This window comes from Mobula birostris, chromosome 24 (assembly GCF_030028105.1).
Source record: "Mobula birostris isolate sMobBir1 chromosome 24, sMobBir1.hap1, whole genome shotgun sequence".
Taxonomy (NCBI): Eukaryota; Metazoa; Chordata; class Chondrichthyes; order Myliobatiformes; family Myliobatidae; genus Mobula; species Mobula birostris.
Genome location: NC_092393.1, coordinates 1422317 through 1446809, shown reverse-complemented (window position 1 = coordinate 1446809; position 24493 = coordinate 1422317). Strand labels below are relative to the sequence as shown.

The 24493-nt window shown below is 43.1% G+C and overlaps 1 protein-coding gene across 2 annotated transcripts in view; it reads left to right on the top strand.

Annotated features, from left to right (window-relative positions):
* cdr2l (cerebellar degeneration-related protein 2-like) overlaps positions 1–24493 on the top strand; it is a 108128-nt gene that overhangs the window by 39996 nt on the left and 43639 nt on the right. For both annotated transcript variants that reach the window (XM_072242737.1, XM_072242738.1), the window contains exon 3: positions 16215–16363. In XM_072242737.1, coding sequence (XP_072098838.1) covers positions 16215–16363 — 149 coding nt within the window. The remainder of the gene's footprint in view (positions 1–16214; positions 16364–24493) is intronic.

Here is a 24493-nt window from a genome sequence, read left to right as displayed (position 1 = left end):
GCTGGGGTTTCTGGATATTTTTTCCCCCATTGAAGCAGGGAAAAGGTGATAAGATGAAGAAATTATGCTTGACCAGACATGTTCATCTAGTCAAGAGGAAGACAGAAGCTTACTTACGGTTTTGGAAGCAACAATCAGGCAGGATAGCTAGGAAGGAGCTGAAAAATGGACTTAAGAGAGCTAGAAGAGGGCATGACAAAGCTTTGGTGAATAAGATTAAGGGAAATTCCAATGTACTCTGCACATACATGAAGAACTGGAGGATGGCCAGACTAATGGTAGGACCAATCAGGGGTAGTTGAGGAACCGTGTGCCCTGGAGTCCGAGAGGGTAGAGAATGTCCTAATGACCTAATGTCCTAAATATAAGTGGTACTCACCAGTGAGTGGGACTTTAATATTTGCAAGGACAGTGTGAAACAGGCTGATATACTAGAACACACTGATGTTAAAAAAGTTGTGGTAGAACTTTTGAAAAACATTAGGATAGATAAACCTCGGGGCCGGATGGGACGTACCCTAGGAAGCAGGGGAAGAGATTGCTGTGTTCTTGGCAATGATATTTGTATCATCACTGCCAAAGAAATAGCATCATATAATTGGAGGGTGGACAATGTTAATCTTTTGTTTAAGAAAGGGAGTAGAGATAACCTGGAATTATAGACCAGTGAGTCTTACTTATGTGGTATGCAAACTATTGGAGAGGATTTTTAGAGACAGGAAATATCTGGATATCTGGAGAAGTTTAGTCTGAGTAGGGACAGTAAGCATGGTTTTGTGAGGGGAAGCTGATGCCTCATAAGCCTGAGGATGCTACCAAACACACTGATGAAGGTCGAGCATTGGACGGGGTGTGTATGGATTTTAGTAAGGCGTTTGATAAGATTCCCCATGGTAGGGTAATTCAGAAAGTCAGGAGGCATGGGACCCAGGGAAACCTGGTTGTGTGAATATAGAATTGACTTGCTCATAGAAGGCAGAAGGTACTGTGGGGAGATAGAGAGTACTGTATTGTGCCTGGAGGTCAGTGACCAGCGCTGTTTTGCAGGGATCTGTTTTGGGACCCCAGCTATTTGTGATTTAGATAAATGACTGGGATGAGGAAGTGGAAGGTTGGTTAAGTAAGTTTACAGATGACATGAAGGTTGGTGACGTTATGGATCGTGTTGAGGGTTGTTGTAGGTTGCATTAACAGGAGGCAGAGTTGGGATGAGAAGTGGCGAACACGAGGAACTCTGCAGATGCTGGAATTTCAAGCAAGACATATGAAAGTTGCTGGTGAACGCAGCAGGCCAGGCAGCATCTCTAGGAAGTACAGTCGACGTTTCGGGCCGAGACCCTTCGTCTCGAAGTGGCAGATGGAGTTCAACCCAGAAAAGTGTGAAGAGGTTCACTTTGGAGGATTGAATTTGAAGGCAGAATACATGTTAATGGCAGAATTCTTGGCGGTATTGAGGAACAGAGGATATTGGGGTCCATGTCCATAGACCCCTCAAAGTTGCCGTGCAAATTTATAGTGTTGTTAACAGACATCCCACCTCTCCCGAAACTTTCGGGAGTCTCCCGCATATTAATAGTGGCTCCCTGATGTCTGCAAATTATATACAATATCACGGAAATCAATTTTTTTGAGAGCGAGCGAGAGAAAAGCAAGAGAGAGCTCGAGAGCGACCACGAGAGAGCGCGCGTGAGAGAGCGAGCGAAGGCAAGCGAGCGAGAAAGCAAGTGAGTGTGCGAGCGAGAGAGGGAGAGAGAGAGAGCAAGAGAGAAAGCAAGCGAGAGCACTTGAGAGAGCGCGAGCGACCACGAGAGAGAGAGAGAGAGAGAGAGAGAGAGAGCGAGAGCACGCCATGGCAGAGTGTTGCAAAAAAAATATAAAACGTACGTCACCCCAGACTACACTAAAGTGTACCCCTGCCTAATAGGGGTCAAAATAATGACAGTGTTGCTCGCTGCACTGTTTGCAACAGTGACTTTTCTATTGCCCATGGTGGGTTAAGACTGTAAAAGACATGTTGAGGTGAGTTTAACAGGTGTCATCCGTTCATTAGCATAGCTAACGTTATTTAAACTAGCTGGCTGGCTGCTAAGGAGCTACTCTGTTGCAGACATCCCACCTCTCCCGGAAGTCTCCCGCAAATTGATGGTGCTACCTCCCTGAAATGAGTTTTTGCGGGGTGGGATGTCTGTGTTAAGACAGCATATGGTGTGTTGGTCTTCATTAGTCAGGGGATTGAGTTCAAGAGCCGCAAGATACTGTTGCACCCTATAAAACCCTGGTTAAGCCACACCTGGAATATTGTGTTCATTTATGGTCTCCTCACTATAGCAGGGATGTGGAAGCTTTTGAGAGGGTGCAGAGGAGATTTACCAGGATGCTGACTGGATTGGAGAACATATCTTATGAAGATAGGTTGAGCAAGCTAAGGCTTTTCATTTTGGAGCAGAAGAAGATGCGAGGTGATTTGATAGAGGTATACAAGACACTAAGAGGCATAGATAGAGTGGATAGCCAGATACTTTTTTCCCAGGGTGGAAGTGGCTAATAAAGGGGAGCATAATCTTCCGGTGATTGGAGGAAAGTATAGTGGTGAGTGTGCCGATCACCCTGCCGGGTGTGCTGGTTAAAGCAGATACATCAAGAGCATTTAAGGTACTCTTAGATAGGCACATAGGTGATTTAAAAAAATGAAGGGTTAAGTTGGAAGGAAGGGTTAGATTGATCTGAGAGAAGGTTAAAATGTCAGCACAGCACCATGGGCCAAAAGGCTAATGCGTGTGCTGTCATATTCTATATTCTATGTTGACTCACTGAACTTTAGCAGTCCGTTTGACAACGCCTCACAAGGTAGGTTAGTCTGAAAAGTTAAGGAAATAGGATCTGAGGTGTATTGATGAACTTGATCCAGAATTGACAGAGGGTTAAGGTGGATGGATGTTTCTCTTATTGGAAGGCTGTAACAATTGGTGTATGGCTGGGATCAATGCTGGGACGACTTTTGTTTGTATTATATCAATGACTTGGATGAGAAGGAAGGTGGTCTGTTTAGTAGGTTTGCCGTTTACATTGAAACTGGAGTTGTAGATGGTGAAAAACACTGTTTAAAGATATGGAGGGATGTGTATCAGCTGGAAAGTTGGGTGGACTGGTGGAATATAGAATTTAATCCAGACAAATCTGAGATAACATACTTTGGGAGTAACATACATCTGTTAGAAAATACAAAGATTATAGAGGGACCTTTGAATTCGTCCATAACTCCCTGAAAGTGGTGACACGGGTGGAGAGGGTAGTGAGGAGATCATTGGCTACAGTATTGAGTGTAAGAGTTGGGATGTCATGTTGCAGCTGCACAAACATTGGTTAGATTTCACTTGGAGTATTGTGGACATTTATGGTATTCAGACTATAAGAAAAACATGGCTGTGCTGGAGAGTGCAGAAGAAATTCACCAAGTTATTGCCTGGAAAAGGGGATTGTAGTTATAAAGTGAGATTGGACAGTGAGTTTATTCTTGCTAGGAGGCTGAGGAGTGACCTTATACTGACCTTACAGTGCAGTTACCTGGAAAGTGATGCCAGAGGAGAGAGTTAAAATGTTTAAATGGTATTTGTACAGGTACCTAGATAGGAAATGTGAGGGGTGCAGGCAAATGGGATTAGTGTAGATAGACATCACGTTTACTCGGAGGGGGTTGGCTGAAGGGCCTGTTTCTGTGCTGTATGGCTATGATTCTATGATTACTGAGCTTTCTTTCCCTGGAAGTGCTCTACCCCCTTTCTTAATGCAGGTGTTCCAGCATTGGCCACTCAGAAAGTGCTTCGTTGCACGGCTCAGAAATAGATCCTTGCATGACCTCAAGCCCTTCTACTGTGATGTTCAGAGTGTACCAGATCCATACTGTTCAAAGCCTTGCCTATGAAAGTCTCAAACTTCACCACATTCTCATGCAGCCCCATTTCAGATATCAACCACACTCAGTTTAAAAAGAAAATCCCCCACAGGTTCCCTTTAAAACTCCTTCCTCTCACCTTAATTCTGTTTTCTTGTCTTTGGTATCTTTACGAAGAAAAAAGGATCCTGACTCAACCCTGTCTGTGTTTCTTATAATCTTATACACCTCTATCAAGTCACCCCTCATTGTCTGTCTCTCCAGGGAAAACAAACCCAGCTATCTGATCTCCCCCCATAACTAAAGTCCTCCAATCCAGGCAACAACCAGGTGACTCTTCTCTGGACTCTCTCCAGCACAACCATATCCTTCCTGTGCTGTTTCAACCAGAACACTGTGGGCTTAATCAGTGTTTTGTTAAGGTGCAACATAACTTCACAACTTTTAGATTCTGTGCCCCAGTCTGTGAAGGAAGCATGCCATCTGCTGCCGTCTCCACCCCATCCACTACCAGGGAACTATAGACTTGAACACCAACATCTTTTTGTTTATCAGCATTTATTAGTCCGTACAACTTACCATGCGAGCTGTTGCTGGGTAATGAATAGGGTCTGTTCTCACAGACACATTATAAAATACTAAAAAATCACTCAATGTTGTTACCATACCTCCACATATTATACAACAAATGACATAGACAGCACACAACACTGACCAGAAAGAAGTTACTAAAAACAGAAAGAAAGAATACCAGTTCTGCTATTGTCAGATTGTACATTTTTTATTTTCAACAGACTTTTTGAATTAAATATAAGCGTGTTCATGTGTACAAATGTTTAAATGCTAGGCATTTTGAACATGGGGATGACCTTTTTAGGTTCTATCCTAATTTAATTTGCCAAAGTACAGTGGATTCTGAATAATTAGCCCATTAGTAATAGTCACGTATTTAGGACAATCCTTAACGAACAAAGACTAATCATAGAAACATAGGAACATAGAAGATAGGTGCAGGAGTAGGCCATTCGGCCCTTCAAGCCTGCACCGTCATTCAGTATGATCATGGCTGATCATCCAACTCCGAACCCTGTACCTGCCTTCTCTCCATACCCCCGATCCCTTCAGCCACAAGGGCCATATCTAACTCCCTCTTAAGTATAGCCAATGAACTGGCCTCAACTGTTTCCTGTGGCAGAGAATTCCACAGATTCACCACTCTCTGTGTGAAAAAGTTTTTCCTAATCTCGGTCCTTAAAGGCTTCCCCTTTATCCTCAAACCGTGACCCCTCGTTCTGGACTTCCCCAACATCGAGAACAATCTTCCTGCAATTGAGAAAATAGTTAGGCTTCCCTTTTATTTATTTGGGACAGCAAGCCACTTAATTGGGACTGGAAACTATTGCCAAACAGATTCTAACCCGTGTTAATCATGTGAACTTCTGTGGCCATAAAACACTATACTGTGTTTCAAATGAACAGTTTTTAAGTAGTGTCAGTTGCATCTGTTTTCAAAAAGCAGTGGTTTTCCTCTGATAGTTGGTGAGAAATAAGCAGTAAGACAATTTCAAATTGTTTTGTTCGCTGTGGTTAAAAGCATTCGGGCTTGGGGATGCCAGTTTCACCACTTCAACAAGTTAGGAAGTACAAAGAGTTTGAGGGTATTGACAATCATCTTGAATGTTACAATGAAAATTAAGATTTGGAGGATGCAATTGTCAAAAGCATTGTATGAATGCATTGTATTATCTGCACTAGGTGTCTGCGCTAATTTTGCTCATTTACAGTCGATCAAAAGATCATGGCAGCGTGTTGATTTTGCATCATATCTGACAATGACAGTGAAACCTTTGTAGGAGAGTTTCTGAAATGGAAAAGACATTGCACTGGGGCAGTTCTGCTCTCTTGTCTTTGAATGTCTGGGTCCATGGTATGAGTAGTCATCGCAAACTGGATAGCCATGGCAGTGGTTAAATATGACTTCTTCTGTGCCTTGTCATGCCTTTTGCCCTCCATGAAGCATTGCAGACCTGCCTTATTGGCCATTCGATGTCACTATTGATCTCATCTGCCTAATTCCCCGGACTTGACCTTACATGCCAGGACAGGCATGTCCCTATGTTACCAGGGTATGAGGCCTGCTGGCTTCCCTCACTTACCTGTTGAAGTGTTGTACTGGGGTGCGGCTGCTGTTGCGTGCTATTTGAAATCACAGGTAAGAACTGAGTGTCTGGTGGGGATCAAAGGTGAGTGAGCTGCCCCAGAATGGACATGACAAGCCCCTTCGCAAGAGGTGCCACCCCTCACTGGATAGCCCAGTGACACCGTGCACATTGGTTGAATTCCTCCATCGATGACTATTGGGAACTTAATGCACAGCTTTATAGTACTGTAGTAGTATTGTAGTTTGTTATTTATTCTATTTAAATACATAATTTGTTATTCAGTTAAATGGTAGTTTGTCTTTTTATACCTTTTTAAATATTTCCATGAAACTTCAGCTAATTAGGTTAGCTGGTTAACTGGACCAAAATGGACTGATCCCAGTCTGCCCCAATTAACTGGAATCCACTGTACATAAGTTTACACTTGTCAGGATTAAATTCTGTCTGTCAATCCTTGGCCTAATTTAACATCCAATCTACAGTTGAGCAAGCTGGGGCTTTCCCAGTAGAGCAAAGGAAGATGAGAGGTGACTTGATAGCAGTGTATAAGATAATAAGAGGCATTGACAGATTGGACAGCCAGTACCTTTTTTCCCAATGGCTGATATAAGTGGGCATGATTTTAAGGCGTTTGGAAGGAAGTGCAAAGGTGATGTCAGAGGTATAGATTTTTTATACATGGAATGTACTGCCAGGGGTGGTAGTAAAGGCGAATACTTTAGATGTTGAAGCAACTCTCAGATAAGCACATGGATAAAAGATAAATGGAGGGCTATGCAGAAGGGAAGTGTTACATTGATCTTAGAGTCAGTTCAAAGGTCACAACAACATTGTGGGCCAAAGGGCTTGTAGTGTGCAAAACTGTTCTATGTTCTGTAATGTACATTGAATGACCTTTGTTACTATCCACAACATCTGAGTCATTAAAATATATCATGAATAACAAGAATCCCAGCATTGAATGCTGTGATATGCCACTGGCCACGGATTTGCAGTCAGACAAACATCATTCCACTGTTTTCCTCTTCCTCCAATCACCAGACTAATTTTGGATTTAATTAGCCACCCTTCCTTGGATCCCATGTATCATAATCTTTATGAATAAGTTTGCTACAGGGGACCTAGTCAACTGTCTTACCAATGTCCACACAACCAATATTACCACCTCAACACAACTCAATGAAGTTAGTGATACAGGATCTCTACCACACACCATCCCTAATCAATCCCTGCCTTTTGAGGTGAACATACATCCTGTATCTTGAGACTTTCTCCTATAATTTCTATGGAAACGCTTACCAACTTATTTTTACTAACCTTAAAGGGAAACAACATTGGCTGTCCCCAACCTTCTGAGAGCTCATCTGTGTCTGACACAGATGCAGAATTTAGTCAAGACTTAAGTAGCCAACTCTCTTGCTTTCCAAAGCAATTGATTGATCCAATCTGTTCCTTCAGCTACTTTAACTGTCACAAAAGGATCTGAAATTGACAACTTTCATAAAAGATATTTGATAGTGTGGTGAATAACTCTTTCAACTTGCCAGATGTGTCATTTACCAGAGGCTTAAAAATTATCAAACAAATCCAGGCACAGCATAAAAGACTCTTTTTCAGCTGCAAGCCATTCTGATCTGGCATGCACTGTGTGAGACTGTGCTGAAATCACAGTTACAGTAATCTATAAAAGGTATTTGGATACAAGCATGAAACCAAACAAATAACAGGCCAGATCAAAGAGCGAGAATTGGTTGTTAGGCCATCTTGTTTCCATGAGTTGATAGGTTTGCTCCTAGTACTTGCAGAGATAAGGGAGTGCGTATTCTGTTACTGTAGCTTCCTCAGGGTGTGCCAGTTCCAGGACTAAGTAACATTTCTGAGGACGGCACAGTACACACAGTGTAAGAGGACCTCATCAAGTCAGACAGCATCTATGGAAAGGAATGAACAAGTCACTGTTTCGGGCTGAGACCCTTCATTAGGGTTGGAAAGGAAGTAGGTAGAAGCCAGAATAAGGTGCTACTTCTTGCACCAGTGCTGAGCTCATCAATTTAATCAACTATGCCTCCAACTTCCACCATCCCCTCAAATTTACTTAGTCCATCTCTGATACCTCTCTCCCCTTCTTCAAGCTCTCTAGCTCCATATCTAGAGACAGACAATACACTGACACCTTTTACAAGCCTACCAATACTTCTCGCACATCCATCTGCCATACCTGTTCTCAGAATGAGGTTTTCCATTGGAGAATATCTAAAATGTTATTTTTTTTTGTGGTTTCCTTTCCACTACCATTAATGCTGCCCTAATCTGCATCTCCTCCATTTCCAGAATACCTGGGTCTCTTTTGTCCTTGTCTACCACTCTACGACCCTCCGTATCCAACACATCACTCTCTGTAACTGGTGCTGTCTCCAACAGGAACCGACCAATAAGCAAAGTTCAAAGTACGTTTATTATAAGAAATACGACCATAAGACATAGGAACAGAAGTAGACCATTTGACCCATTGAGCCTGCTCTGCTATTTGATCATGGCTGATCCGTTTCCCTGTCTTCTCCTCATAACCTTTTATTCCCTGACTAATGAACAACCTATCAACCTCCAGCTTGCATACACTCAATGACCTGGCCTCCATGGCCACCTGTGGCAATGAATTCCACAGATTCATCACCCTGTGGCTAAAAAAATTCCTCCTCACCCCAGTTCTAAATGGACATCCCTCTATTCTGAGGCTGTGCCTTCTGGTCCTAATCCCCAAACTATATGAAACATCCATTCTATTGAGGCCATTCAATGTTCAATAGGTTTCAATCACCCCCTCATTCTTCAGAATTCTAGTGAATACAGGCCCAGAACCATCAAAAGCTCTTCATATGACAGGCCAATCAATCATTTTTGTAAACCTCCTTTGAACCCGCTCCAATTTCAGCACACCTTTTCGAAGATAAGGGACCCAAAACTGCTCACAATGTTCCAGATGAAGCTTCACAAGTGTCTTATAAAGTTTCAACATTACATCTTTGTTTTTATCTTCTAGTACTCTAGAAATGAATGTTAACATTGCATTTGCCTTCCTTACCACAGACTCAACCTGCAGATGAACCTTTAGGAAATCCTGCTCAAGGGCTCTCAAGTTCCTTTGCACCTCAGTTTTTTGTATTTTCTCTCCATTTAGAAGAATAGTCAAGCCTTTCATTTTTTTCTACCTATGTGCATGATATTACACTTCCTAACACTGTATTCCATCTACCATTTCTTTGCCCATTCTCCTAATCTGTGTAAGTCCTTTTGTAGCCTCTCTACTTCTTCAAAAGTACCTGCCCTCAACCTACCTTCATATCGTCTGCAAACTTTGCAACAAAGCCATCAATTCCATCATCCAAATCTTTGACATATAACATAAAAAAAATTGGTCCTAACACAGACCCCTGTAGAACACCACTAGTCTCAGGCAGCCAGATAGAAAGTCTCCCTTTATTCCCATTCTTTGCCTCCTGTCAATCAGCCACTGCTATCCATGCTAGAATCTTCCCCGTAATACCATGGGCTCGTAGTTTTTTAACCAGTCTCATGTGGCAACTTGCCAAAGGCCTTCGAAAATCCAAGTACACAACATCAGCTGCTTCTACTTGTCTACCCTGCTTGTTATTTCTTCAAATAATTCCAACAGATTTGTCAGGCAAGATTTTCCCTTGAGGAAACTATGCTGACTATGGAGTATTTTAACATTTGCCTCTGAGTACCCTGAGACCTCATCCTTACTGATTGATTCCAACGTCTTCCCAACTGCTGAGGTCAGACTAACTGGCCTATGGTGTTCTTTCTTCTGCCTCTCTCCCTTCTTGAAGAGTGGAGTGACATTTGCAATTTTCCAGCCTTCTGGAGCCATTCCAGAATCTAGTAATTCTTCAAAGATCATTACAAATGCCTCCACAATCTCTTCAGCCACCTCATTCAGAACTCTGTGGTGTACACCATCTAGTCCAGGCAACTTATTGATCTTCAGACCTTTCAGTTTCCTAAGAACCTTCTCCCTTGTTGTGGTAACTTCACATATTTCATTCCCTGACGCTTGGAACTTCCACCATACTGCTAGTGTCTTCCACAGTGAAGACTGATGCAAAATACTTATTCAGTTTTTCTGCTATTTCATTGCCCTCCCCATTGCTACCTCTCCAGCATCATTTTCCAGCAGTCTGATATCACCTGAAACCTCTTTTACTGTTTGTGTATCTGAAGAAAGATTTGGTATCCTCTTTAATATTATTGGCTAGCTTACTTTCTTATTCTATTTTTACTTTCTTAGTGACTTTTTAGTTGCCTTCTGTTGTTTTTTAAAAGCTTCCTAATCCTCTAACTTCCCACTAATTTTTCTCTATTACATGCCTTTTCTTTGGCTTTTATGTTGGCTTTGACTTCTCTTGTTAGCCATGGTTGTGTCATCTTTTCTTTAGAATACTTCTTCCTCTTTGGGATGTATATATCCTGTGCCTTCCGAATTGCTTCCTGAAATTCCAACCATTGCTGCTCTGCCATCATCCCTGCCAGTGTTCTTTCCCAATCAATTCTGGTCAACTCCTCTCTCATGGCTCTGTAAGTCCCTTTACTCCACTGTAATACTAATACATCTGACTTTAGCTTCTCCTTTTCAAATTTCAGGGTGAATTCGATCATATTATGATCACTTTCCCCTAAGGGTTCTTCTACCCTAAACTCTCTAATCCAGTGGTTCCCCAACCTCCGGGCTGTGGCCGGATATCGGTCTGTGGCCCAGAGGATGGGGACCGCTGCTCTAATCAATTCTGGTTCATTGCACAACACCCAATTCAGACTAGCTGGTCCCTTAGTGGTCTCAACCTTGAGCTGTTCTAAAGAGCCGTACTGTTGGCACTCTAGAAATTCCCTCTCCTGTAATCCAGCACCAACCTGATTTACCAATCTACCTGCATATTGAATTCCCCCATGACTATTGTAACATTACCCTTTTGGCATGCATTTTCTGTCTGTCATTATACTTTGTAGGCCACATCCTTACTACTGTTTGGGGTCTCCCATCAGGGTCTTCTTACCCTTGTTGGCCCTTAGCTCTATCCACAATGATTTAACACCTTCCAACCCTATGTCCTCTCTTTCTAATGATTTGATTTCATTTTCTACCAACAGGACAATTACTACCCTGGAAGTCCTGCTTTTGAGCTTTCTAACTAGCTCCCTAACTTCTCAGTTCAGGACCTCCTATCTATGTTATTGGTGCCAATATGTACCAAGACTTCTGGCTGCTCACCCTCGCAGTTTAGAATGCTATGAACCTGATCTGAGACGTACTTGAGCCTGGCACCTGGGGGACAGCATTCTATCTGGGTGTCTCTATTGTGTCCATTGAATCTCATGTCTGCTCCTGTAACTATGGAGCTATCATCAAGGTACATCTGCTACATACAACCTTCAAATCTACATCAGAGAAACCCAACACAGATTGTGAAACCACTTCGATGAGCACTTTCGCTTTGTCTGCCACAATGGGCAGGGTCTCCCAGTAGCTAACAATTTCAGTATGATTTCCGTAAGACCATAAAACGTAGGAGCAGAATTAGGCATTTGGCATTAGGCAATGGAGTCTGCTCTGCCATTCAATCATGGCTGATCGTTTTTACCCTTCCTCAGCCCTACTCCCTGGCCTTCTCCCCGAAACCTTTGATGCCGTGTCCAATCAAGAACCTATCAATCTCTGCCTTAAATACACCCAGCGACCAGACCTCCACAGCTGCCTGTGGCAACAAATTCACCACCCTCTGGCTAAAGAAATTTCTCCATATCTCTGTTTTAAATGGATGCCCCTCTATCCTGAGGCTGTGCCCTCTTTTCCTGAACTCCCACACTGTGGGAAACATCCTTTCCACATCTACTTTGTCTAGGCCTTTCAATATTTGTGAAGCTTCAGTGAGATCCCGCTCATCCTTCTAAGTTCCAGCGAGTACAGACCCAGATCCATCAAACATTCCTCATATGATAACCCTTTCATTCTCGGAATTATCCTTGTGAACCTCCTCTGAACCCTCTCCAATGCCAGCACATCTTTTCTTAGATGAGAAGCCCAAAACTGTTCACAATATTCAAGGTGAGGCCTCACCAGTGCCTTATAAAGTCTCAGCATCATATCCCTGCCCTTGTATTCTAGACCTCTTGAAATGAATGACAACATTACATTTGCCTTCCTCACCGCCAACTCAACCTGCAAGTTAACCCTGCACAAGAACTCCCAAGTCCCTTTGCATCTCAGATTTTTTGTATTTTCTCCCCATAGAAAATAGTCTGCACATTTATTCCTACTACCAGAGTGCATGACCATGCATTTTCCAACATTGTAGTTTATTTGCCACTTTCTTGCCCATTCTCTTAGTCTGCCTAAGTCCTTCTGCAGCTTACCTGTTTCCTCAATACTACCTGCCCCTCCACCAATCTTCGTATCATCTGCAAACTTGGCAACAAAGCCATCTATTCCATCATCTAAATCATTGATATACAGCATTAAAAGAAGTGGTCCCAACACCAACCCTTGGAGAACACCACTAGTCACTGGCAGCCAACTGACAAGGATCCTTTTATTCTCACTCAACTGCCTCCTACCAACCAGCCAAGTAACTAGTAACTTTACTGTAATACCATGGGCTCTTAACTTGGTAAGCAGCCTCATGTGTGGCACCTTGTCAAAGGCTTTCTGAAGGTCCAAATATACAACTTCCACTGCCTCCCCTTTATCTGTCCTATTTAGAATCTCCTCAAAGAATTCCACAGGTCCATCAGGCAAGATTTTCCCTTAAAGAACCCATGTTGATTTTGTCCTACCTTGTCCTGTGTCACCCAGTACTCAATAACCTCATCCTTAGCAACTGACTCCAGCATCTTCCCAACCACTGAGGTTAGGGTAACTGGTCTATAATTTCCTTTCTGCTGCCTTCCTCCTTTGTTAAAGAGTAGAGTGACATTTGCAATCTTTCAGTACTCTGGCACCATGCCAAAGTCCAAAGATTTTTGAAAGATCATTACTAATGCCTCCACAATCTTTTCCACTACCTCTTTCAGAATCCTAGGGTGCAGATCATCTGGTCCGGGTGACTTGTGTGCCCCTAGGTCTTTCAGCTTTTTGAACACCTTCTCCCTTGTAATGGTAGTTGCACTCACTCGTCTTCCCTCACACCCTTCAACATCTGGCATACTTCTAGTGTCTTCCACAGTGAAGACTGATGCAAAATACTCATTTAGTTCCTTATCCTCTGTTATTATTTCTCCAGCCTCATTTTCTAGCAGTCCTGTATCCACTCTCATTTCTCTTTTATTTTTTACATACTTGAAAAATCTTTTACCATCCACTTTGATATTGTATGCTAGCTTGCTTTCATAGTTCATCTTTTCACTCCTAAAGATTCTTTTAGTTGCTCTCTGTAGGTTTTTAAAAGCTTCCCAATCCTCCGTCTTCCCACTAATTTTTGCTTTGTTGCATGCCCTGTCTTTTGCTTTTACATTAGCTTTGACTTCCCTTGTCTGCCACGGTGCTACTATTTTAAAATTTGAGTATTTCTTTGTTTTTGGAATACATCTATCATGTACCTTCCTCATTTTTTCCAGAAACTCACGACATTGCTGCTCTGCTGTCATCCCTGTCAGCATTTCCTTCCAATTTACTTTGACCATCTCCTCTGTCATACCACTGTAATTTCCTTTACTCCACTGAAAAACTGCTATGTCAGAATTCATTTTCTCACTATCAAATTTCAAAATGAAGTCATTCATACTGTGTTCACTGATTCCAAAGGGCTCTTTTACCTTAAGCTCCCTAATCACCTCCAGTTCATTACATAACACCCAATCCAGTGTAGTTGATCCCCTGGTAGGCTCGACGACAAATTGCTCTGAAAAGCTATCTCATAGGCTTTTAATAAACTCACTTTCTTGAGATTCATTACCACCCTGGTTTTCCCAGTCAACCTGCATGTTGAAATCTCCCAGGACTATCATAATATTGCCCTTTTGACATGCCTTTTCTACTTCCTGTTGTAACCTGTGGTCCACATCCCAGCCACTGTTGGGAGGCCTGTATATAACTGCCATCAGCATCCTTTTACCCTTCAGTTGCTTTACTGAACCCACAAGGATATTTCTATGTCACATCTTTCTACTGATTTGATGTCATTCTTTACCAGCAGAACCACACCACCCCCTCTGCCTGCCTTCCTATCCCTCCGATACAACATGTAACCTTGGACATTCAGCTCCCAACTGCAAACATCCTTCAGTCCTGATTCAATCTGGCTACAACGTCATACCTGATAAATTGTAATAGTGCAACAGGATCATCCACCTTATTTCTTGTACTCCATGCATTGAGATGTAATACTTTGAGTACTGTATTTCCAACCTTTTTTGATTCTGCACCCCCAATGCACTGATACTCACTCTGTTGGCTGCAATTTTGTCCAATCATCTGCCCACCTTTCCTAATAATCTGACTGCATGTTATCATTTCTGTCCATAACCTCCCCCCCCGCCCCCCCCATGACGAAACCAAGCTTGGGTTGGAAGATTAACACCTCATATTCCGCCTGGGTAGCCTCTGACCTGATGGCATGAACATCGATTTCTCTAACTTCTGGCAATATCTTCCCTTCTCCCTCTGAACTTTTTCCATTCCACATCCTGGTTACCCTCTCTCTCCTTTTATTCTTCATATCTGCCTATCACTTTTCTCTAGTTCCTCTCCTTCCTTTTTTCCTATGGTCCACTGTACTCTCCTGTTAGATTCCTCCTCCATCCCTTTACATCTTCCACCTGTCCCTCTCAGCTTCTTACTTTGTCCATCCCCACCCGCACCCCCAACAACCAACCTTCCCTTCAGCTGGTTTCACCTATCACCTGTCAGCTTGTACTCCTGCTCCTCTTCACCTTCTTGTTCTGGCTTCTGCCCCTTTCCTTTCCAGTCCTGAAGGGATTTGGCCTGTAACATTGATTGTGTATTTCCCTTTGTGTAGGCTAAGTTCCTTCCGCATTTTGTGCGTGATGCTCATTTCTAGTACCTGCACAATCCCTTGTGTTTCTGAGGACAAAGGTCTGTTTACCAATGTCATAGGCTGTTGTTGAAACAAATACTTGCTACTTACTGCAATGATTAGTAAGGCACAGAGAGATCTGTATTTACTGACAAGTACCTTTATTGTTTAAACTAATAAGTATGTGAATTCATATATTAATTACCTTGTGTGCACACTCGCCAGGTATCCCTGACTCTCCTGAAATGTCAAAGAATAGCGAAGGTATGACCCAGGCAAAGGAGTTTACGCTGGCTGGGCATTCCTCGTTGACCCAATTCACTCACCACGTGTTTCACGCAGGGCTGCTCATGCTTGTATCTGTGATGGTTATTCTTCGAAGTTAGCGCCACCAACATACACAAAGCATCAACTTTTATATCCATTCCTTATCAATTCAAATATCGCATTCCAGTGTCATTGGCCACAGGTCATGTGTCTGTCCTTTAACACCTTGTTATTGGCTCTGCTCCAAGCCAGCATCCATTTCTTGCCCTCTTCCCATCAAGTGACAGTCGATAATTTATCGCTCTTTGTTCTCAATCAGCAATGAGCTCGAATCACTTTAGGCAGGCACCAACCCCAACATTCACAAACCTGCATGTTATAGCCAACCAAAGAACATCTCACAAATAACTTCTTATTTGGAAATGATCTCCAATCCAGCAGGTCACTTTTCTTTAAAACATTGATCAATCCGAGCATGTCAAGCTCACAAAATGGAAAATAGAGTGTCTTCACAAAATGGCAGCTTCCATCCCCAAGCATGTGGCAGGAACAAAAACAATTAGTCTGCCTGTTTCCACTGTCCTTGATCATTTGAATTCACTGATTTGCAGATCGTCATTCTTTCTGGCGAACGCTGTAAAGGATGATGAGCAGTTCGCTTTCATGGACTGATGTCAATAAACTGCCTGCAACACAAAATTTAGTGATTGGGCTGTGATCCTGAGCCAGTGAGAGCTGCAAAATCTTCCAGGTTCAGGCCTCTGGCTGCTGCTACTGAACACAACTGGGCATCCAGTCCTTCAATCTATTTCTGCTTTGAATTTAGTTTGTGCTTTTGTCTGACAGTATCTCAGCAAACAACTGGAGACGCTGCGACAAATGAATGACCAGCATGCCAAGGTGTACGAGCAGCTGGATGTGACGGCACGTGACCTGGAGCTTAACAACCAGAGACTGCTGCTGGACAGCAAGGCTTCACAACAGAAAATAGAGCGGTATGTACCCTTACAGAACACATTTGAGAACAGGGCCAACCAGCTAGAACTAGTGCCATCAGCAGAAGCTTTCTCTGAGTTCTGTCCAAGAGACTCCTGCCCCCATGAATGGAGAGACACAAGTGAACGTTCTTAGCTGTTCACACATCAACTGGGGTTCAGTCCAAGACTCGTTGGGTTGAGATTGATGCATGTAAATATTTGGAAAAGGCAAAATGAGCCAACAGCACATCATAGATTGGGAAACATAACTCTTATTCGAACCATTCGTCCTTGTCTTTGGAGCGAAGATAGCTTTGCTTTGTCTGTGATCCTTTTGTAGTTATTCCTGCTAAATCCAACAAAAACAGTAGAGCTTCTGCATAGACAGCCCTCTACTGGAGATCCTCTTGATAGCGTGCCCTGACGGCAGGTGAGGGAAAAACCACTGACAGAGTACAGAGGCAGAGAGTGGAACAATAAGGAAGGCATTTCAGAAAGATGTGTATTTTAATTTATGTAAATCATGCTTAAGTTGTTTTCAGGACCTGGATCCAATAAGCAATTCTACCTGGGCAGGGGTTAGTCCAGTTGGGATTGCCTCACACTCCTGATGCCCACGGTGATGTGATTCCTGAAGGCTTTCGCTATTAACTGTGGTGCTGTATCAATGACTCCTCCATTTTGGAGAAATGGTCTCCATTTCTTTGGTAGGGAATCCACCTACAACCAACTTACAAGCAACCCAACACATTTCTGCTGGAATGCATCCTAGTGGAGGATGCACCAAAACATCGGGCTCTTGTATACCCTTTCTATGTCAGTGGGATCTGTGACTGTAATGAGACTATCGTTGGTGCAAGCCAGCAGAACCACCTCAATGCCAGAGTGGAGGTAAATCTATCAATGTCAGAGTGAAACCAATTCAGTGTAGGTGACTAGACATGGGACCTGCCTGCTAACTCACTCCACAAATCAAAGCTGGGTGGATCAAATAAAGATTGTAATCCTTGCTGAGGAAGAAGACCAGGCACACTTTTCTATTGAGAAATAAGATAATTTGCTGTGCTATGAATAGGGCAGCTCTTATGTCAACTATGTCAAGGATTTTCCTAGCTCCTGTGAATAATTGCTCTGCGTGACGTGTCAGGAAGCTGAGATTGCCCTATCCAGCCCCAGGACTTGAGAGCTGACGGCGGCATCAAGTCTGTTCATCCAGGCCCTCCCAAAGCCCTCTGGCTGCAAAAAAAAAAAAAAAAAAAAAATCACAACATTTATAAGGTCATCTAGCAACTTTAGAAAGAGAAGCAGTGTAAATGTTTCATGTGGAACATCCTTTACCCAAACTAAAAATGGGAGAAAACAGATTGCAGAATGCATGATGGAAGGATGGATGTACAAAGGGAATATCCCTGATATAGCCAGTTTGGGATTGGAGTGAGAAAAAGATACAGATAAAGCCATTAGACCATAAGACACAGGAGCAGAATTACTGTAGGCCATTCGGTCTGTCGAGTCTGCTCTGCCATTCTATCATGGCTGATTTATTATCCATAAGACCATAAGGTACAGGAGCAGAAGGAGGCCATTCAGCCCATCGAGTCTGCTCTGCCATTCTATCATGGCTGATTTATTATCCATAAGACCATAAGATACAGGAGCAGAAGGAGGCCATTCAGCCCATCGAGTCTGCGCTGCCATTCAATCATGGACTGATCCAATTCTTACAGTCACCCCCACTCCCCTGCTTTCACCCCATGCCCTTTGATGCCCTGGCTAATCAAGAACCTATCTATCTCTGCCTTAAGTACACCCAATGACTTGGCCCTCACAGCCGCTCGTGGCAACAAATCACACAGATTTACCACCCTCTGACTAAAGTAATTTCTCCGCACCTCAGTTCTAAAAGGACGTCCTTCAATCCTGAAGTTGTGCCCTCTTGTCCTAGAATCCCCTACCATGGGAAATAACTTTGCCATATCTAATCTGTTCAGGCCTTTTAACATTCAGAATGTTTCTATGAGATCCTCCTTCATTCTCCTGAACTCCAGGGAATACAGCCCAAGAGCTGCCAGACGTTCCTCATAGGGTAACCCTTTCATTCCTGGAGTCATTCTCATGAATCTTCTCTGAACCCTCAGTATATCCTTTCTAAAATAAGGAACCCAAAACTGCACGCAATACTCCAAGTGTGGTCTCACGAGTGCCGTATAGAGCCTCAATATCACATCCCTGCTCTTATATTGTATACCTCTAGAAATGAATGCCAACATTGCATTCACCTTCTTCACAACCGATGCAATCTAGAGATTAACCTTTAGGGTATTTTGCACAAGGACTCCCAAGTCCCTTTATATCTCTGCATTTTGAATTCTCTCCCTGCCTAAATAATAGTCTGCCCGTTTATTTCTTCCACCAAAGTGCATGACCATACCCTTTCCAACATTGTATTTCATTTGCCACATCTTTGCCCATTCTCCTAAACTATCTAAGTCTCTCTGCACGCTCTCTGTTTCCTCAACACTACCCGGTCCTCCACCTATCTTTATATCATCAGCAAATTTAGCCACAAATCCATTAAAACCATAGTCTAAATCATTGACATCCATTGTAAAAAGCAGCGGTCCCAACACCGACCCCTGTGGAACTCCACTGGTAACCGGCAGCCAGCCAGCATAGGATCCCTTTATTCCCACTCTCTGTCTTCTGCTGACCAGCCAGTGCTCCACCCATGCTGGTAACTTCTCTGTAATTCCATGGGCTGTTACCTTGCTAAGCAGCCTCATGTGCGGCACCTTGTCAAAGGCCTTCTGAAAATCCAAGTACACCATGTCTACTGCATCTCCTTTGTCTACCCTGCTTGTAATTTCCTTAAAGAATTGTGGTAGGTTTGTCAGGCAGGACTTTTCTTTCAGGAAACCATGTTCGCTTTGGCCTATCTTGCCATGTGCCTCCAGGTACTCCGTAATCTCATCTTTACCAATCGATTCCAACAACTTCCCAACCACTAATATCAGGCTAACCAGTCTATAGTTTCCTTTCTGCTGCCTCCCACCCTTCTTAAATAGTGGAGTAACATTTGCAATTTTTCAGTCATCCAGTACAATGCCAGAATTGATCAATTCTTGAAAGATCGTTGTTAATGCCTCCACAATCTCTCCAGCTATTTACCTTCAGAACCCAAGGGTGCACTCCATCAGGTCCAGGAGATTTATCCACTCGCAGACCATTCAGCTTCCTGAGTACCTTCTCAGTCGTAATTTTCACGCACATACTTCACTCCCCTGACACTCTTGAATGTCTGGTATACTGCAGGTGTCTTCCACTGTGAAGACTGATGCAAAACACGCATTCAGTTCCTCTGCCATCTCTGCATCTCTCATTACAATATCCCCAGCGTCATTTTGTATTGGTCCTATATCTACCCTTGACTCTGTTTTACCCTTTATATACTTAAAAAAGCTTTTCGTATCGCCTTCGATATTAGTTGCCAGCTTCCTCTCATAATTCACCTTTTCCTTCTGAATGACCTTCTTAGTTTCCTTCTGCAATTTTTTATAAGCTTCCCAATCCTCTATCTTCCCACTAGCTCTGGCTTCCTTGTATGCCCTCTCCTTCGCTTTTACTTTGGCACTGACTTCACTTGTCAGCCACGGTATGCTCCTCCTTCCATTCGGAAATTTCTTCTTATTTGGAATATATCTGTCTTGCACTTCCTTAATTTTTTGCAGAAACTTCGGCCATTTCTGCTGTGCTGTCCTCCTCCTAATGTCCCTTTCCAGTCAACCTTGGCCAGTTACTCTCTTATGCCGTTGTAATTTCCTTTATTCCACTGAAATACTGATGCATTGGATTTTATTTTTTCCCTCTCAAATTTCAAAGTGAACTCGATCATAGTGTGATTACTGTTCCCTGAGGGTTTCTTAACCTTAACCTCTCTTATCACCTCCAGATCATTGCACAACACCCAATCCAGCACAGCCGATCTCCTAGTGGGCTCAACAACAAGCTGTTCTAAAAAGCCATCCCTTAGACATTCTACAAATTCTCTCTCTTGAGGTCCAGTATCCCTCTCAACCCATTCTCCTGCTGCTGTCCATAAACTTTGATGCTCTTACTAATCAAGAACTTGTCAACTCCAACTTTAAATTCCTCATCTCTGTTTGAAAAGGACATCCTTCTATTCTGTGACTGTGCCCTCTGGTCCTAAATTCCCCCACTATAGGAAACAATCTCACAAATGTGTTCACTCTATCTAGGCCTTTCAATATTTGATAGATGTCAATGAGATCTCCCCCCCACCTCATTCTTCTAAACCCCAGCGAGTACAGGTGCAGAGCCATCAGACTCCTCATACATTAACCCTTTCATTTTAGGTCATTCTCACAAGCCTCCTCTGGACACTCTAGAATGCCAGGGCATCCTTTCTTATATAAGGGGCTCAAAACTGCCTACAATACTCAAAATATGGCCTGACCAATGCCTTACTAAAGCCTCAGCATGACATCCTTGCTTTTATATTCTAGTCCTCTTGAAATGAGTGCAAACATTGCATTTGCCTTCCTCACCACAAACTCAACCTGCAAGGTAAACTTTAAGGAATCCTGCACAAGGACTTCCAGGTCCCTTTGTCCTTCTGATATTTGAAATTTCCCCCTGCTTAGAAAATAATCTCTGCCTTTATTCCTTCTCACCAAAGTGCATGATCATACACTTCCCTACACTGTAGTCAACCGGACACCTGTTCCCTCCTCCCCCCCCCCCCCCCCCCCCAAACCACCATCACACATATCTTTGTATTGTCCGCAAGCTTGGCCACAAAGCCATCAATTCCATCATCCAAATCATTGACAAGAGAAGCCGTTCTAAACCACCCCTGTGGAACAGCACTAGTCTCCCGCAACACACACAAAATACTGGAGGAACTCAGCAGGCCAGGCAGCATCTGTGGATAACAGTATAGTCGTCGACATTCGGGTCGAGACCCTGGTCCTGCTGAAGATTCTCGGCCCAAAAAGTAAATTATACTCTTTTACATAGATGCTGCCTGGCCTGCTGAGTTCCTCCAGCATTTTGTGTGTGTGTTGCTTAGATTTCCAGCATCTGAAGATTTTCTCTTGTTTGTAATTGCACTACTCACTGACAGCCAACCAGAAAAGGCCCCATTTATTCCCACTCTTTGTCTCTTTCTATCAATCTTCAGCAAATCTTTTATCATTGTTAGTATCTTTCCTGTAACATCATGGACCCTTATCTTGTGTAAAGAACCTTGACAAAGGCCTTCTGAAAACCCTAATAAACAACATCTACTGATCCTTCTTTGTCTATATTGCCTGTTATTTCCTCAAAGAATTCCAACAGATTTGTCAGGCAAGATTTCCCCTGAAGGAACCCATGCTGAGATGGGCTAATTTTATCTGCTGACTCCAAATACCTCAAAATTTCATCCTTAATAGTGGACTGTAACATCTTTCCAACCACGAAAGTCAGCCTATAATTTCCTGTTTTTTGCCTCCCTGTCATCTTAAAGAGTGGCAGACTCTTTATTTGCAAAACCAATCCGGAATCTCGTGGTTTTTGAAAGATCACTATTAACACCTCTACAGTGTCTTCTGCAACCTCTTTCAGAACCCTGGGGTGTTGTCCATCTGGTCCAGGTGATTTACCTCCCTTCAGACCTTTCAGCTTCCCATTATCTAGTAAGGCCAACTACACTCACTTCTGCAACCTGACACTCTCGGATTTCTTGCATACAGCTGGTGTTTTCCACAGCGAAGAGTGTGCAATATACTTACTGAGTTCGTCTGCCAATTCTTCTGCCCACCCTCCCCATTACTACCTCTCCAACAGCAATTTCCAGCAGTCTGATATCCATCTCGCCTCTCTTTTACTTTTTATACAGTATATCTGAAAACGTTTGTGTTCTCTTTTATATTATGTGATGGCTTAACTTCCATATTTCATCCTTTCATTCCTTTTGCTTTCTTAGTTGCCTTCTGTTTGTTTTTAAAAGCTTCCCAATCCTCTATCGTCCCATTAATTTTTGCTATATTGTATGCCCCTTTTTTTGCTTTTTTAGCGTCTTTGACTTCCCTTGTCAGCCACAGTTCCCTCATCCTCCCTCTAGAATATTGCTTCTTTGGGATGACTCTATCCTGTGCTTTCTGAATTGCTTCCAGAAAATCTAGCCATTACTGTTTTGTCAATTCTGCTACTGTCCCCTTCCAATCAACTTTGGCCAGCTCCCTTCTCATGCATCAACGCTCCTCTTAACACCAGAGGATATGCTTTGTGTTGAAAAGACAGGCAGGAAGGCATAGGTGGTGCTGTGGCTCTGTTGGTAATAGTTGAAATTACATCTTTAGAAAGAGATGACACAGGGTCAGAGAATGTTGAATCTTTGTGGGTGGAGTTAAGAAACTGCAAGGGTGAAAAACCCATTCCGGGAATCATATATAGGCTTCCAAATAGTAGGCAAGATGTGGGGTTGAGATTGCAAAGGGAGGTGGAAAAGGCATGTAATAAGAGTAATGTCACAATTGTAATGGGGGACTTCAATATGCAAGGGGATTGGGAAAATCAGGTTGGTGTCAAATTGCAAGAGAGGGAATTTGTTGAATGCCTACGAGATGGCTTTTTAGAGCAACTTGTGCTTGAGCCAACTTCGAGAGAGGCTGTCTTAGATTGGGTGTTGTGTAATAACCCAGATCTTATTAGGGAGCTTAATGTAAAGGAACCCTTAGGAGGCAGTGATCATAATATGATTGAATTCATGCTGCAATTTGAGAGGGAGAAGCATAACTCGCATGTATCAGTATCACGATGGAATAAAGGAAATTACAGAGGCATAAGAGAGGAGCTTGCCCATGTGGATTGGAGGAGGATACTGGCGGAGATGACGGCAGAGATGATGGCTGAATTTTCACCACTTTCTCAAGGTGTAATTCCATCTCTTACTAACAGAGCCGCACCAACACCTATGCCTTCCTGCCTGTCCTTTCGATACAAAGTATATCCTTTGATGTCTACCAAAAGCCAAGGAAAGGGCATATAAGGTAGCAAAAGTGAGTGGAAAGTTGGGTGATTGGGAAGCTTTTAAAGTCCAACAAAAGGCAACTAAAAAAGCTATAATGAGGGAAAAGGATGAAATATGAGGGCAAACTAGCCAATAATATAAAGCAGGATATCAAAGGCTTTTTTCAGTCAGATAAAGAGTAAAAGGGACGTGAGAGTTGCTATTGGACCACTGGAAATTGACGTTGGTGAGGTAGTAATGGGGTCAAAGAATTGGCAGATAAAGAATACCTTGCATCTGTCTTCATTGTGGAAGACACTAGCAGTGTGCCAGAGGTCAGTGAGTGTCAGGGAGCAGGAGTGAGTGCCATTGTTAATACAAAGGAAAAGGTTCAAAGGTACAGTTTAATGTCAGAAATGTATGCAATATACATCCTGAAATGCTTTTCCTTCGCAACCATCCACAACCCAAAGAATGAATGACAGTTAAATGTTAGAAAACCAAATTCCACTCCCCCAGCTCTCCCCTCCCGTGCGTAAGTGGCAGCGAGCAACATCCCCCCCCCACCCCACCGGCAAAAAATAGCATCAGCACCCGCTACCGAGCACTCAAGTGTGAGCAAAGCAATAGCAAAGACACAGACTTACAGTTACCCCAAAGACTTCACATTTCACCCGGTATTCGACATACCACAGGTTCTCTCTCTCCCTAATAAGGGAGAAAGAGGTGTCTCTGTTTTCACAGCGTGCAGGAAACAGCAATCAACTCGCTCGTTTACCATGTTAAAAGTCCGCAATGTCACTTTTTTCGAGCTCTATGCCCAAAAAAACGCGCACAACCGCAGGTATTTCGACTCCCCCAATGACACACAGGTCTCCTTTCGTGACACCAACCCTCAATCCACTTACCTCCAGAACCCCAAGATCCTAGGCTTCCGAATCCAAGCCGGGTTCTCAGGTCGAGCCTTTAGCGTGACGAACAACAAGGACCGGTTGTGAAATCCCGAGAGCTGGTCCCATTCCCACAAGACCCATAGTCAGCATGTAAGTCCAGGTTAGGGTCTTCAAACGAACCCTGAAAGGGAAAAATAAAGATATTAAAGATGGAAATAGAGCTGTTTCCGAAGAAGCAAGCAA